This window comes from Ranitomeya variabilis, chromosome 3 (assembly GCF_051348905.1).
Source record: "Ranitomeya variabilis isolate aRanVar5 chromosome 3, aRanVar5.hap1, whole genome shotgun sequence".
NCBI lineage: Eukaryota > Metazoa > Chordata > Amphibia > Anura > Dendrobatidae > Ranitomeya > Ranitomeya variabilis.
In genome coordinates, this window is record NC_135234.1 from 2,806,639 (window position 1) to 2,819,307 (window position 12,669).

The window sequence follows — 12,669 nt, forward strand, 5'->3', positions numbered from 1 at the left end:
CTGGAAATCCGCTGTAAATCCGTAGGTAAAACGCAGTGCCTTTTACCTGCGGATTTTTCAAAAATGGTGCGGAAAAATCTCACACGAATCCGCAAAGTGGGCACATAGCCTTAGGGTTAGGGTTGGAATTAGAGTTAGGGTACCGTCTCAGTGGCACTTTGATCGCTACGACGGTACGATCTGTGACGTTCCAGGGATATCCATACGATATCGCTGTGTCTGACACGCAGCAGCGATCAGGGACCCTGCTGAGAATCGTACGTCGTAGCAGATCGTTTGGAACTTTCTTTCGTCGCTGGATCTCCCGCTGTCATCGCTGGATCGTTGTGTGTGACAGCTATCCAGCGATGCGTTCACTTGTAACCAGGGTAAACATCGGGTTACTAAGCGCAGGGCCGCGCTTAGTAACGCGATGTTTACCGTGGTTACCAGCGTAAAAGTAAAAAAAAAAAAAAAACGTACATACTCACATTTCGGTGTCCTTCAGGTCCCTTGCCGTCTGCTTCCCGCTCTGACTGTCTGCCGGCCGGAAAGTGAGAGCACAGCACAGCAGTGACGTCACCGCTGCGCTCTGCTCTCACTGTACGGCGGCACTCAGTCAGAGTGGGAAGCAGACGGCAAGGGACCTGAAGGACACCAAAATGTGAGTATGTACGTTTTTTTTTTTACTTTTACGCTGGTAACCACGGTAAACATCGGGTTACTAAGCGCGGCCCTGCGCTTAGTAACCCGATGTTTACCCTGGTTACCCGGGACCTTGGCATCGTTGGTCGCTGGAGAGCGGTCTGTGTGACAGCTCCCCAGCGACCACACAATGACTTTCCAACGATCACGGCCAGGTCGTATCGCTGGTCGTGATCGTTGGTAAATCGTTATGTGAGACGGTACCCTTAGGGTTGGAATTAGGGCTAGGGTTGGAAATAGGGTTAAGATTAGGCTTGTGGTTAGGGTTAAGGATAGGGTTAGGGTTGTGTTGGGGTTACAGTTGTGGGTAGGGTTGGGATTAGGGTTAGGATTAGGGTTGGATTTAGGGTTACGGGTGTGTTGGGGTTAGGGTTGTGGTTAGGGGTGTGTTGGGGTTAGGGTTGTGATTAGGGTTATGGCTACAGTTGGGATTAGGGTTAGGGGTGTGTTGGGGTTAGTGTTGAAGTTAGAATTGAGGGGTTTCCACTGTTTAGGCACATCAGGGGTCTCCAAACGCAACATGGCACCACCAATGATTCCAGCCAATCTTGCGTTCAAAAAGTCAAATGGTGCGCCCTCCCTTCCAAGCCCCGACGTGCGCCCAAACAGTGGTTTACCCCCACATATGGGATACCAGCGTACTCAGGACAAACTGGGCAACAACTATTGGGGTCCAATTTCTCCTGTTACCCTTGCAAAAATAAAAAAATACTTGCTAAAACATAATTTTGAGGAAAGAACAATTATTTTTTATTTTCACGGCTCTACGTTATAAACTTATGTGAAACACTTGGGGGTTGAAAGTGCTCACCACACATCTAGATAAGATCCTTTTGGGGTCTAGTTTCCAAAATGGGATCACTTGTGGGGTGTTTCTACTGTTTAGGCACATCAGGGGCTCTGCAAATGCAACGTGACGCCCGCAGACCATTCCATCAAAGTCTGCATTTCAAATGTCACTACTTCCCTTCCGAGCCCTGACGTGCGCCCAAACAGTGGTTTACCCCCACATTTGGGGTACCAGCGTACTCACAACAAACTGGGCAACAAATATTGGGGTCCAATTTCTCCTGTTACCCTTGTGAAAATAAACAATTGCTTGCTAAAACATCTTTTTTGAGGAAAGAAAAATGATTTTTTATTTTCACGGCTCTGCGTTGTAAACTTCTGTGAAGCACTTGGGGGTTGAACGTGCTCACCACACATCTAGATAAGTTCCTTGGGGGGTCTAGTTTCCAAAATGGGGTCACTTGTGGGGGGTTTCTACTGTTTAGGCACATCAGGGGCTCTGCAAACATAACATGATTCCCGCAGACCATTCCATCAAAGTCTGCATTCCAAACCGTCACTACTTCCCTTCCGAGCCCCGCCATGTGCCCAAACAGTGGTTTACCCCCACATATGGGGTATCAGCGTACTCAGGAGAAACTGGACAACAACTTTTGGGGTCAAATTTTTCCTGTTACCCTTGGGAAAATTAAAAAATTCTGGGCTAAAAAAATATTTTTGAGGAAAGAAAACACATTTTTTATTTTCACGTCTCTGCGTTATAAACTTCTGTGAAGCACTTGGGGGTTCAAAGTGCTCACCACACATCTAGATAAGTTCCCTTGGGGGTCTAGTTTCCAAAGTGGGGTCAATTGTGGGGAGTTCCTACTGTTTAGGCACATCAGGGGCTCTGCAAACGCAACGTGACGCCCGCAGAGCATTCCATTAAAGTCTGCATTTCAAAACGTCACTACTTCCCTTCCGCTCCCCGATGTGTGCCAAAACAGTGGTTTACCCCCACATATGGGGTATCAACGTACTCAGGAGAAACTGCACAACAACCTTTGGGGTCCAATTTCTCCTGTTACCCTTGGGAAAATAAAAAATTGTGGGTTAAAAAATCACTTTTGAGGAAAGAAAAATAATTTTATATTTTCATGGCTCTGCGTTATAAACTTCTGTGAAGCACTTGAGGGTTCAAAGTGCTCACCACACATCTAGATTAGTTCCTTGGGAGGTCTAGTTTCCAAAATGGGGTCACTTGTGTGGGAGCTCCAATGTTTAGGCACACAGGGGCTCTCCAAACGCGACATGGTGTCCGCTAATGATTGGAGCTAATTTTCCATTCAAAAAGCCAAATGGCGTGCCTTCCCTTCCGAGCCCTGCCGTGCGCCCAAACAGTGGTTTACCCCCACATATGGGGTATCATCGTACTCAGGACAAACTGGACAACAACATTTGGGGTCCAATTTCTCCTATTATCCTTGGGAAAATAAAAAACTCCGGGCTAAAAATCATTTTTGAGGAAAGAAAAATATTTTTTTATTTTCATGGCTCTGCGTTATAAACTTCTGTGAAGCACCTGGGGGTTTTAAGTGCTCACTATACATCTAGATTAGTTCCTTGGGGGGTCTAGTTTCCAAAATGGGGTCACTTGTAGGGGAGCTCTAATGTTTAGGCACACAGGGGCTCTCCAAACGCGACATGGTGTTCGCTAACGATTGGAGCTAATTTTCCATTGAAAAAGTCAAATGGCGCGCCTTCCCTTCCAAGCCTTGCCGTGCACCCAAACAGTGGTTTACCCCCACATATGAGGTATCGGCGTACTCAAGAGAAATTGCCCAACAAATTTTAGGATCCATTTTATCCTGTTGCCCATGTGAAAATGAAAAAATTGAGGCTAAAAAATTTTTTGTGTGAAAAAAAAGTACTTTTTCATTTTTTACGGATCAATTTGTGAAGCACCTGAGAGTTTAAAGTGCTCACTATGCATCTAGATAAGTTCCTTGGGGGGTCTAGTTTCCAAAATGGGGTCACATGTGGGGGAGCTTCAATGTTTAGGCACACAGGGTCTCTCCAAACGCGACATGGTGTCCGCTAACGATGGAGATAATTTTTCATTCAAAAAGTCAAATGGCGCGCCTTCCCTTCCGAGCCTTGCCGTGCACCTAAACAGTGGTTTACCCCCACATGTGAGGTATCAGTGTACTCAGGAGAAATTGCCCAATACATTTTAGGATCCATTTTATCCTGCTGCCCATGTGGAAATGAACAAATTGAGGCTAAAAGAAATTTTTTGTGAAAAAAAAAGTACTTTTTCATTTTTACGGATCAATTTGTGAAGCACCTGGGGGTTTAAAGTGCTCACTATGCTTCTAGATAAGTTCCTTGGGGGGTCTAGTTTCCAAAATGTGGTCACTTGTGGGGGAGCTCCAATGTTTAGGCACACGGGGGCTCTCCAAACGCGACATGGTGTCCGCTAAAGATTGGAGCCAATTTTTCATTGAAAAAGTCAAATGGTTCTCCTTCCCTTCCGAGCCCTGCCGTGCGCCCAAACAGTGGTTTACCCCCACATATGAGGTATCAATGTACTCAGGACAAATTGGACAACAACTTTTGTGGTCCAGTTTCTCCTTTTACCCTTGGGAAAATAAAAAAATTGTTGCTAAAAGATCATTTTTGTGACTAAAAAGTTAAATGTTCATTTTTTCCTTCCATGTTGCTTCTGCTGCTGTGAAACACCTGAAGGGTTAATAAACTTCTTGAATGTGGTTTTGAGCACCTTGAGGGGTGCAGTTTTTAGAATGGTGTCACTTTTGGGTATTTTCAGCCATATAGAACCCTCAAACTGACTTCAAATGTGAGGTGGTCCCTAAAAAAAATGGTTTTGTAAATTTTGTTGTAAAAATGAGAAATCACTGGTCAAATTTTAACCCTTATAACTTCCTAGCAAAAAAAAAATTTCTTTCCAAAATTGTGCTGATGTAAAGTAGACATGTGGGAAATGTTATTTATTAACTATTTTGTGTCACATAACTCTCTGGTTTAACAGAATAAAAATTCAAAATGTGAAAATTGCGAAATTTTCGCCAATTTTCCGGTTTTTTTCACAAATAAACTCAGAAATTATCGACCTAAATTTACCACTAACATGAAGCCCAATATGTCACGAAAAAACAATCTCAGAATCGCTAGGATCCGTTGAAGCGTTCCTGAGTTATTACCTCATAAAGGGACACTGGTCAGAATTGCAAAAAACGGCAAGGTCATTAAGGCCAAAATAGGCTGGGTCATGAAGGGGTTAATAGCCTGGAGAGGGTCCATGGTTATTGGCCCCCCCCCGTGGCTACAAACATCTGCCCCCAGCCACCCCAGAAAAGGCACATCTGGAAGATGCACCTATTCGGGCACTTGGCCACTCTCTTCCCACTCCCTGTAGCGGTGGGATATGGGGTAATGAAGGGTTAATGCCACCTTGCTATTGTAAGGTGGCATTAAGCCAGATTAATAATGGAGAGGCGTCAATTATGTCACCTATGCATTATTAATCCAATTGTAGGAAAGGGTTAAAACACACACACACACATGATTGAAAAAGTATTTTAATGAAAAAAACACAGCGGTTGTTGTAATATTTTATTATACTGGTAATCCACCTGAAGACCCTTGTCACCTGAAATAAAGTAAAAATAATAAACCCACAATATACATACCTTCCGTAGATCTGTGACGTCCCACGATGTAAATCCGTCTGAAGGGGTTAAAATGTTTTACAGGCAGGAGCTCTGCTATAATGCAGCTGTGCTCCTGCCTGTAAACCCAGGGAATGAAGGAAATGTAGGTCAATGACCTGTAGTTACCTTCAGTCGCGGTGAGGCGCCCCCTGGTGGATGTCCTCATATGACTTTGAGCGTGGGAAAAAGTTCCCAGGCTGCTGTTCATGAGGAACATATTTGTGCTTTGGGGCGGGCTGTGGGCAGGTCTTTACTTGGTTTCAAGAGTCGGAGGCACAAGACAATGACGTACGCAGCCCATCCTGGGGAACACGGCACATCCTGGGGAACGCGCGGCACATCCTGGGGAACGCGCGGCACATCCTGGGGAACGCGCGGCACATCCTGGGGTACGCGCGGCACATCCTGGGGAACGCGCGGCACATCCTGGGGAACGCGCGGCACATCCTGGGGAACGCGCGGCACATCCTGGGGAACCCGCGGCACATCCTGGGGAACGCGCGGCACATCCTGGGGAACGCGCGGCACATCCTGGGGAACACGGCACATCCTGGGGAACGCGCGGCACATCCTGGGGAACGCGCGGCACATCCTGGGGAACGCGCGGCACATCCTGGGGTACGCGCGGCACATCCTGGGGAACGCGCGGCACATCCTGGGGAACGCGCGGCACATCCTGGGGAACGCGCGGCACATCCTGGGGAACCCGCGGCACATCCTGGGGAACGCGCGGCACATCCTGGGGAACGCGCGGCACATCCTGGGGAACGCGCGGCACATCCTGGGGAACGCGCGGCACATCCTGGGGAACGCGCGGCACATCCTGGGGAACGCGCGGCACATCCTGGGGAACGCGCGGCACATCCTGGGGAACGCGCGGCACATCCTGGGGAACGCGCGGCACATCCTGGGGAACGCGCGGCACATCCTGGGGAACGCGCGGCACATCCTGGGGAACGCGCGGCACATCCTGGGGAACGCGCGGCACATCCTGGGGAACGCGCGGCACATCCTGGGGAACGCGCGGCACATCCTGGGGAACGCGCGGCACATCCTGGGGTACGCGCGGCACATCCTGGGGTACGCGCGGCACATCCTGGGGTACGCGCGGCACATCCTGGGGAACGCGCGGCACATCCTGGGGAACGCGCGGCACATCCTGGGGAACGCGCGGCACATCCTGGGGTACGCGGCACATCCTGGGGAACGCGCGGCACATCCTGGGGAACGCGCGGCACATCCTGGGGAACGCGCGGCACATCCTGGGGAACGCGCGGCACATCCTGGGGAACGCGCGGCACATCCTGGGGAACGCGCGGCACATCCTGGGGAACGCGGCACATCCTGGGGAACGCGCGGCACATCCTGGGGAACGCGCGGCACATCCTGGGGAACGCGCCCATGCGGTAAGGAGCGACATCGGCACCATCGCCTCAGGACACAGGTGTGAACAACCACAACCTGCAGCCCCGAGGGCAGAACCGCTCCACTGCATGATGACAGAAGTGTGCAGGGACCCAAGAGACCCTGCAGAGCATCGCACCCCGGGGGCATCGGGACCCTGCAGAGCATCGCACCCCGGGACATCGGGACCCTGCAGAGCATCGCACCCCGGGACATCGGGACCCTGCAGAGCATCGCACCCCGGGACATCGGGACCCTGCAGAGCATCGCACCCCGGGACATCGGGACCCTGCAGAGCATCGCACCCCGGGACATCGGGACCCTGCAGAGCATCGCACCCCGGGACATCGGGACCCTGCAGAGCATCGCACCCCGGGGGCATCGGGACCCTGCAGAGCATCGCACCCCGGGACATCGGGACCCTGCAGAGCATCGCACCCCGGGACATCGGGACCCTGCAGAGCATCGCACCCCGGGACATCGGGACCCTGCAGAGCATCGCACCCCGGGACATCGGGACCCTGCAGAGCATCGCACCCCGGGACATCGGGACCCTGCAGAGCATCGCACCCCGGGACATCGGGACCCTGCAGAGCATCGCACCCCGGGGGCATCGGGACCCTGCAGAGCATCGCACCCCGGGACATCGGGACCCTGCAGAGCATCGCACCCCGGGACATCGGGACCCTGCAGAGCATCGCACCCCGGGGATCCCTCTATAGTCTCCTCCATTGGCCCCGCCCCTTCCCGGCACTTCCGGCCCCGGTTACTGCGCATGCTCCCACACAGGGTCCGTCTGTCAGTGAAGGTGACATCCGGGTGATGGCGGCGCTCAGTGCTCGGGGGTCCCGGATCTTGATTCCTCTGCTGAGGGCCCGCGCCCTGCACGCGTCACCGGGAAACCCCGCGGCCAGAGTTGCGGTGGTGAGTGCTGGGTGTTGCAGTGTCGGGACGTGCGGGGAAACCACAGCGGAGCCTGGCAAGGGGGCGGGGCAGTGTGTGCTGGGGGCGGGGCATCGTGTGTTGGGGGCGGGGCAGCTTAGGGTTATCATCGTGTGCCTAGGGGGTAGGGCAGTGTGTTGGGGCGGGGCATAGTGTGCCTGGGGGTGACACAGTGTGTGCTGGGGGTGGGGTATAGTGTTCGGGGGCGGGGCAGCGTGTTCTGAGGTGGGGCCTGGTATTCTGGGAGGCGGGGCAGTGTCCTGGGGGCGGGGCCTGTATGCTGGGGCGGGGCACTGTGTGGTGCCCCTGATGACGCCCTGTGCCGCCTCTAGCGCTTCTGTGTATAATCAGCTGATAATAATAATAATAATAATAATCTTTATTTATATAGCGCCAACATATTCCGCAGCGCTTTACAGTTTAACAGTTTCAAACACAACAGTCATAGGTAACAACGTTAACAATACAATAATTAGAGCACAATAAGCCGCCCCTGCTCGTGAGAGCTTACAGTCTACAATGAGGTGGGGAGATACAAAGTACAGGTGTGTATTTACAATGATGTATTTACAATGATGGTCCAGCCATCTTCAGGGGGTGGGGGGTAGATGGAGATAGTGAATGGGCTACACACAAACATAAAATGAGTTTGATTAGGGAACGTGATAGGCTGCTCTGAACAAATGTGTTTTGAGCGAGCGCCTAAAACTATGCAAGTTGTGGATGGTCCTAATGTCTTGGGGTAGAGCATTCCAGAGGATTGGGGCAGCACGGGAGAAGTCTTGGAGTCGGGAGTGGGAGGTACGGATTAGTGCAGAGCTTAGTCGGAAGTCATTTGCAGAGCGCAGGGGTCGGCTAGGCCGATAGACAGAAATGAGGGAGGAGATGTAAGGGGGTGCCGCACTGTGGAGAGCTTTGTGGGTGAGAACAAGTACTTTGAATTGTATCCTGTAATGAATGGGCAGCCAGTGTAATGACTGGCGAAGAGCGGACACGTCCGAGTAACGATTAGCCAGATGGATGACCCTGGCTGCCGCATTAAGGATAGACTGGAGAGGGGAAAGTCGCGTGAGGGGGAGGCCAATTAATAGAGCGTTACAGTAGTCCAGGCGGGAGTGGATTAGGGCGACAGTGAGAGTTTTTGTTGTCTCCATGGTGAGAAAAGGGCGGATTCTAGAGATGTTCTTTAGGTGTAAGCGGCACGAGCGGGCAAGAGATTGTATGTGGGAGGTGAAGGAGAGATCGGAGTCAGACATGACACCCAGACAGCGTGCCTGCTGCCGGGGTGTTATTATGGTGCCACCCACGGAGAGGGAAATGTCAGATTTAGGGAGGTTAGTAGATGGCGGGAGCGGAAGAAGTTCAGTTTTGGAGAGGTTGAGCTTCAGATAGAGAGCGGACATGATGTCAGAGACTGCGGACAGACAGTCAGTGGCGTTCTGTAGTACAGCGGGGGAAGGTCAGGGGATGACGTGTATAGTTGTGTGTCATCAGCATAAAGATGGTACTGAAAGCCAAATCTGCTGATGGTCTGTCCAATTGGGGCCGTGTAGAGGGAGAAGAGAAGGGGGCCAAGGACTGAGCCCTGAGGCACCCCGACAGTGAGAGGAAGAGGAGATGAAGTGGAGCCGGAGAACAGAACACTGAAGGAGCGGTCAGAAAGATAGGAAGAGAACCAGGAGAGAGCAGTGTCCTTAATGCCCAGTGACTGGAGCCTAGAGAGTAGGAGAGGGTGGTCAACCGTGTCGAAAGCTGCAGAAAGATCGAGGAGAATGAGCAGAGAGTGGTCACCGTTACATTTTGCTGTCAGAAGGTCATTGGTCACCTTGATGAGTGCAGTTTCTGTTGAATGTAGGGGGCGGAACCCGGACTGTGAAGGGTCTAGGAGGGAATGAGTGGAGAGGTAACGGGTAAGGCGGGAGTAGACTAGGCGCTCCAGGAGTTTTGAGATGAAGGGTAGATTGGAGACCGGTCTGTAGTTGTTGGTGCAGGATGGGTCAAGGGTGGGTTTTTTAGTAATGGAGTAATGATAGAGTGTTTGAAGGAGGAGGGGAAAATGCCAGAGGAGAGGGAGAGATTAAAGATTGTAGTTAGGTGAGTTGTGACGACTGGAGAGAGTCTGGAGGAGATGTGAGGGAATGGGGTCGGTGGTGCATGTAGTCGGACGAGAAGAGGAGAGGAGCTTGGAGACTTCTTCGTCTGTGATGGGATCGAATGTGGAGAGTGAGCCAGGGGAGATGCAGGGAGGGATGGGAGTCATGGTGGCTGGGAGCGCATTTCCTGACGGATATTGTCTATTTTCTCTATAAAGTGGGAGGCCAGGTCATCAGCACAAATGTCTGTGATAGGGGCTTGTGCTTTTGGCCTGAGGAGGGAGTGGAAGGTGTTAAAAAGTTTCTTGGGGTTGTTGGATAGTGAGGAGATCAGGGTGGTGAAGTAGGACTGTTTGGCGAGGTGAAGGGCAGAGTTATAGGTCCTTAACATAAATTTGAAGTGTATGAAGTCTTCTGGGGTGCGAGTTTTCCTCCATAAGCGTTCAGCACACCCAGAGCATCGCTGGAGAAATCGGGTTTGCGATGTGAGCCAGGGCTGTTTCACTCTGTGTTTGGAGGTTCTGAGGGTGAGGGGCGCTACTTGGTCTAGGGTGCTTCTAAGAGTGTCATTGTAGTGATGTACAGCCAGATCAGGACAGGAACAAGAGGAGATTGGGGACAGTGATGAGTGTAAGGAGTCTGAAAGTGTATGAGGGTTAATGGCATGTAGATTTCTGAATGTGTGGTAGGTAGGAGGGTGCTGGGGTGAGCGAGGAATTGTGTGTGTGAAGGAGAGACTGTTGTGGTCAGAGAGGGGAAGTGGTGAGTTATCTAGGTAAGAGACTGAACAGAGCCGGACAAAGACCAGGTCCAGGCTGTTACCGTCTTTGTGTGTTTCAGAGGTTGAGAGCTGTGAGAGGCCGAGAGAAGTGGTTAGTGATAGAAGCTGGGATGCAGATGTGGAAGTGGGGCTGTTAATGGGGATGTTGAAGTCTCCCAGGATAAGGGTTGGGAGTTCTGAGGACATGAAGTGCGGCAGCCAGGCTGAGAAGTGGTCCAGGAAGTGGGTGGGTGAGCCTGGGGGCCGGTATATGACCGCTACTCTGAGGGAGAGGGGACGGAAGAGCCTGATGGTGTGGACCTCAAAAGAAGGGAATGAGAGTGATGGAACTGGGGGTATAACCTGGAACGTGCATTGGGGGGACAAGAGTATGCCGACTCCACCACCAGGTCTGTTTGTGGGTCTCGGGGAATGGGAGAATTGTAAGCCACCATGGGAAATGGCAGCAGGGGAGACAGTGTCAGAGTCCTGGATCCAGGTTTCAGTGAGGGCCAACAGATTCAGAGAGTTGTTCACAAAGTAGTTGTGCAGGAAAGGGAGCTTGTTACATACAGACCGTGGATTCCAAAGGGCACAATTGAAAGGGAGAGGTGAGGGGTGCAAGTAATATTAATAAGGTTAGTCTGGTTTTGATATGAGGTAGGGTAGCGGTTGGGGGATGGGGGACCGGGGTTAGGGGATGTCCCCTGAAATCAGTAGGAGTAAGAAGATAAAAAGCAAGTAGTTTTTTGAAGTGTTTGTAGTTTTTTTGTGCAGTGTGTTTGGGTAAGGCCATGTGCACACGTTCAGGATTGTTAGCGTTTTTTTCGCTATAAAAACGTGATAAAAACGCGAAAAAAACGCTAACATATGCCTCCTATTATTTACAAGGTATTCCGCATTTTTTGTGCAAATGTTGCGATTTTTTCCGCGAAAAAATCGCATAGCGGAAAAAAAAGCAACATGTTCATTAAAAATGCGGAATTGCGGGGATTCCGCACACCTAGGGGTCCATTGATCTGCTTACTTCCCGCACGGGGCTGTGCCCACGATGCGGGAAGTAAGCAGATTATGTGCGGTTGGTACCCAGGGTGGAGGAGAGGAGACTCTCCTCCACGCACTGGGCACCATATAAGTGGTCAAAAAATAAGAATTAAAATAAAAAACAGTCCTATACTCACCCTCGATGTCCGGCGCTGTGTTCCCGCCTCTGTGCTGCACGCTGGCTGGTTCCTGTAGCTGATGTGCGCTGAAGGACCTCGCCGAATGACGTCACTGTCCTGTGATTGGTCGTGAGCGGTCATGTGACCGCTCACGTGACCGGACCGTGACGTCACGGAAGGTCCTGTGCGCACACGCCAGCTAGAGAAAGAGGAGCCGGACGGCCGCTGAGGAGATGTCTGGGTGAGTATAAGCATTTTTTTATTTTTTTTATTATTTTTAACATTCTATCTTTTACTATAGATGCTGCATAAGCTGCATCTATAGTAAAAAGTTGGTCACACTTGTCAAACGCTATGTTTGACAAGTGTGACCAACCTGTCAGTCAGTTTTCCAAGCGATGCTACAGATCGCTTGGAAAACTTTAGCATTCTGCAAGCTAATTACGCTTGCAGAATGCTAAAAAAACGCGAAAAAAACGGAAAAAAAACGCAAAAAAAAAAATGCGGATTTCTTGCAGAAAATTTCAGGTTTTCTTCAGGAATTTTCTGCAAGAAATCCGCAACGTGTGCACATACCCTAAGATGGGCTGAGGTTTTTCAGGAAGGTGAGAAGTGCATGGGAGCTGTACATGGGAGAGGGAAGGAGAGAGGGGCTGATGTGTATGAGTCGTGGTGGAGGGGGGATGGGGCGGTGAATGTGGATTGTAAGGGAACATAGGAGGATAGGAATAAAGCACATGGATAAAAGGGAGAACAGAGTGTGGGTTACCTGACTCCTGCCCTGACTAACTGCCATGGAATAACTGCGGTATCACGACCCTTATCTTCCGTGCCCCCCTAAGGATGGTTCTACATTTATAGTCCAGTGATGGGTCAGAAGAGATGGATTGTGGGACCAGGGTGGGGATAATTTGGCAGCTGGGGCCAGCACACCAGGGGGCGATTAAATGATCAAACACATTGTGGCCGGCAACATGCTATAACACCTTCACCTGATTGTATCTAGAGTGGCCACAGTAATGGATATACATCAAACAGTGAGTACATCCTACAATACAACCAATGAAGTATACCAAACATTACACAGGCACATTACAATAAAGGTACCTTCACACGAAACG

The 12,669-nt window shown here is 50.9% G+C and overlaps 1 protein-coding gene across 1 annotated transcript in view; it reads left to right on the top strand.

Annotated features, from left to right (window-relative positions):
• Positions 1–7,360: 7,360 nt before the first annotated feature.
• GATD3 (glutamine amidotransferase class 1 domain containing 3) overlaps positions 7,361–12,669 on the top strand; it is a 116,807-nt gene continuing 111,498 nt past the window's right edge. The window contains exon 1 of the mRNA XM_077293550.1: positions 7,361–7,514. Within this exon, the coding sequence (XP_077149665.1) occupies positions 7,413–7,514 (102 nt within the window). The 5' untranslated portion in view covers positions 7,361–7,412. The remainder of the gene's footprint in view (positions 7,515–12,669) is intronic.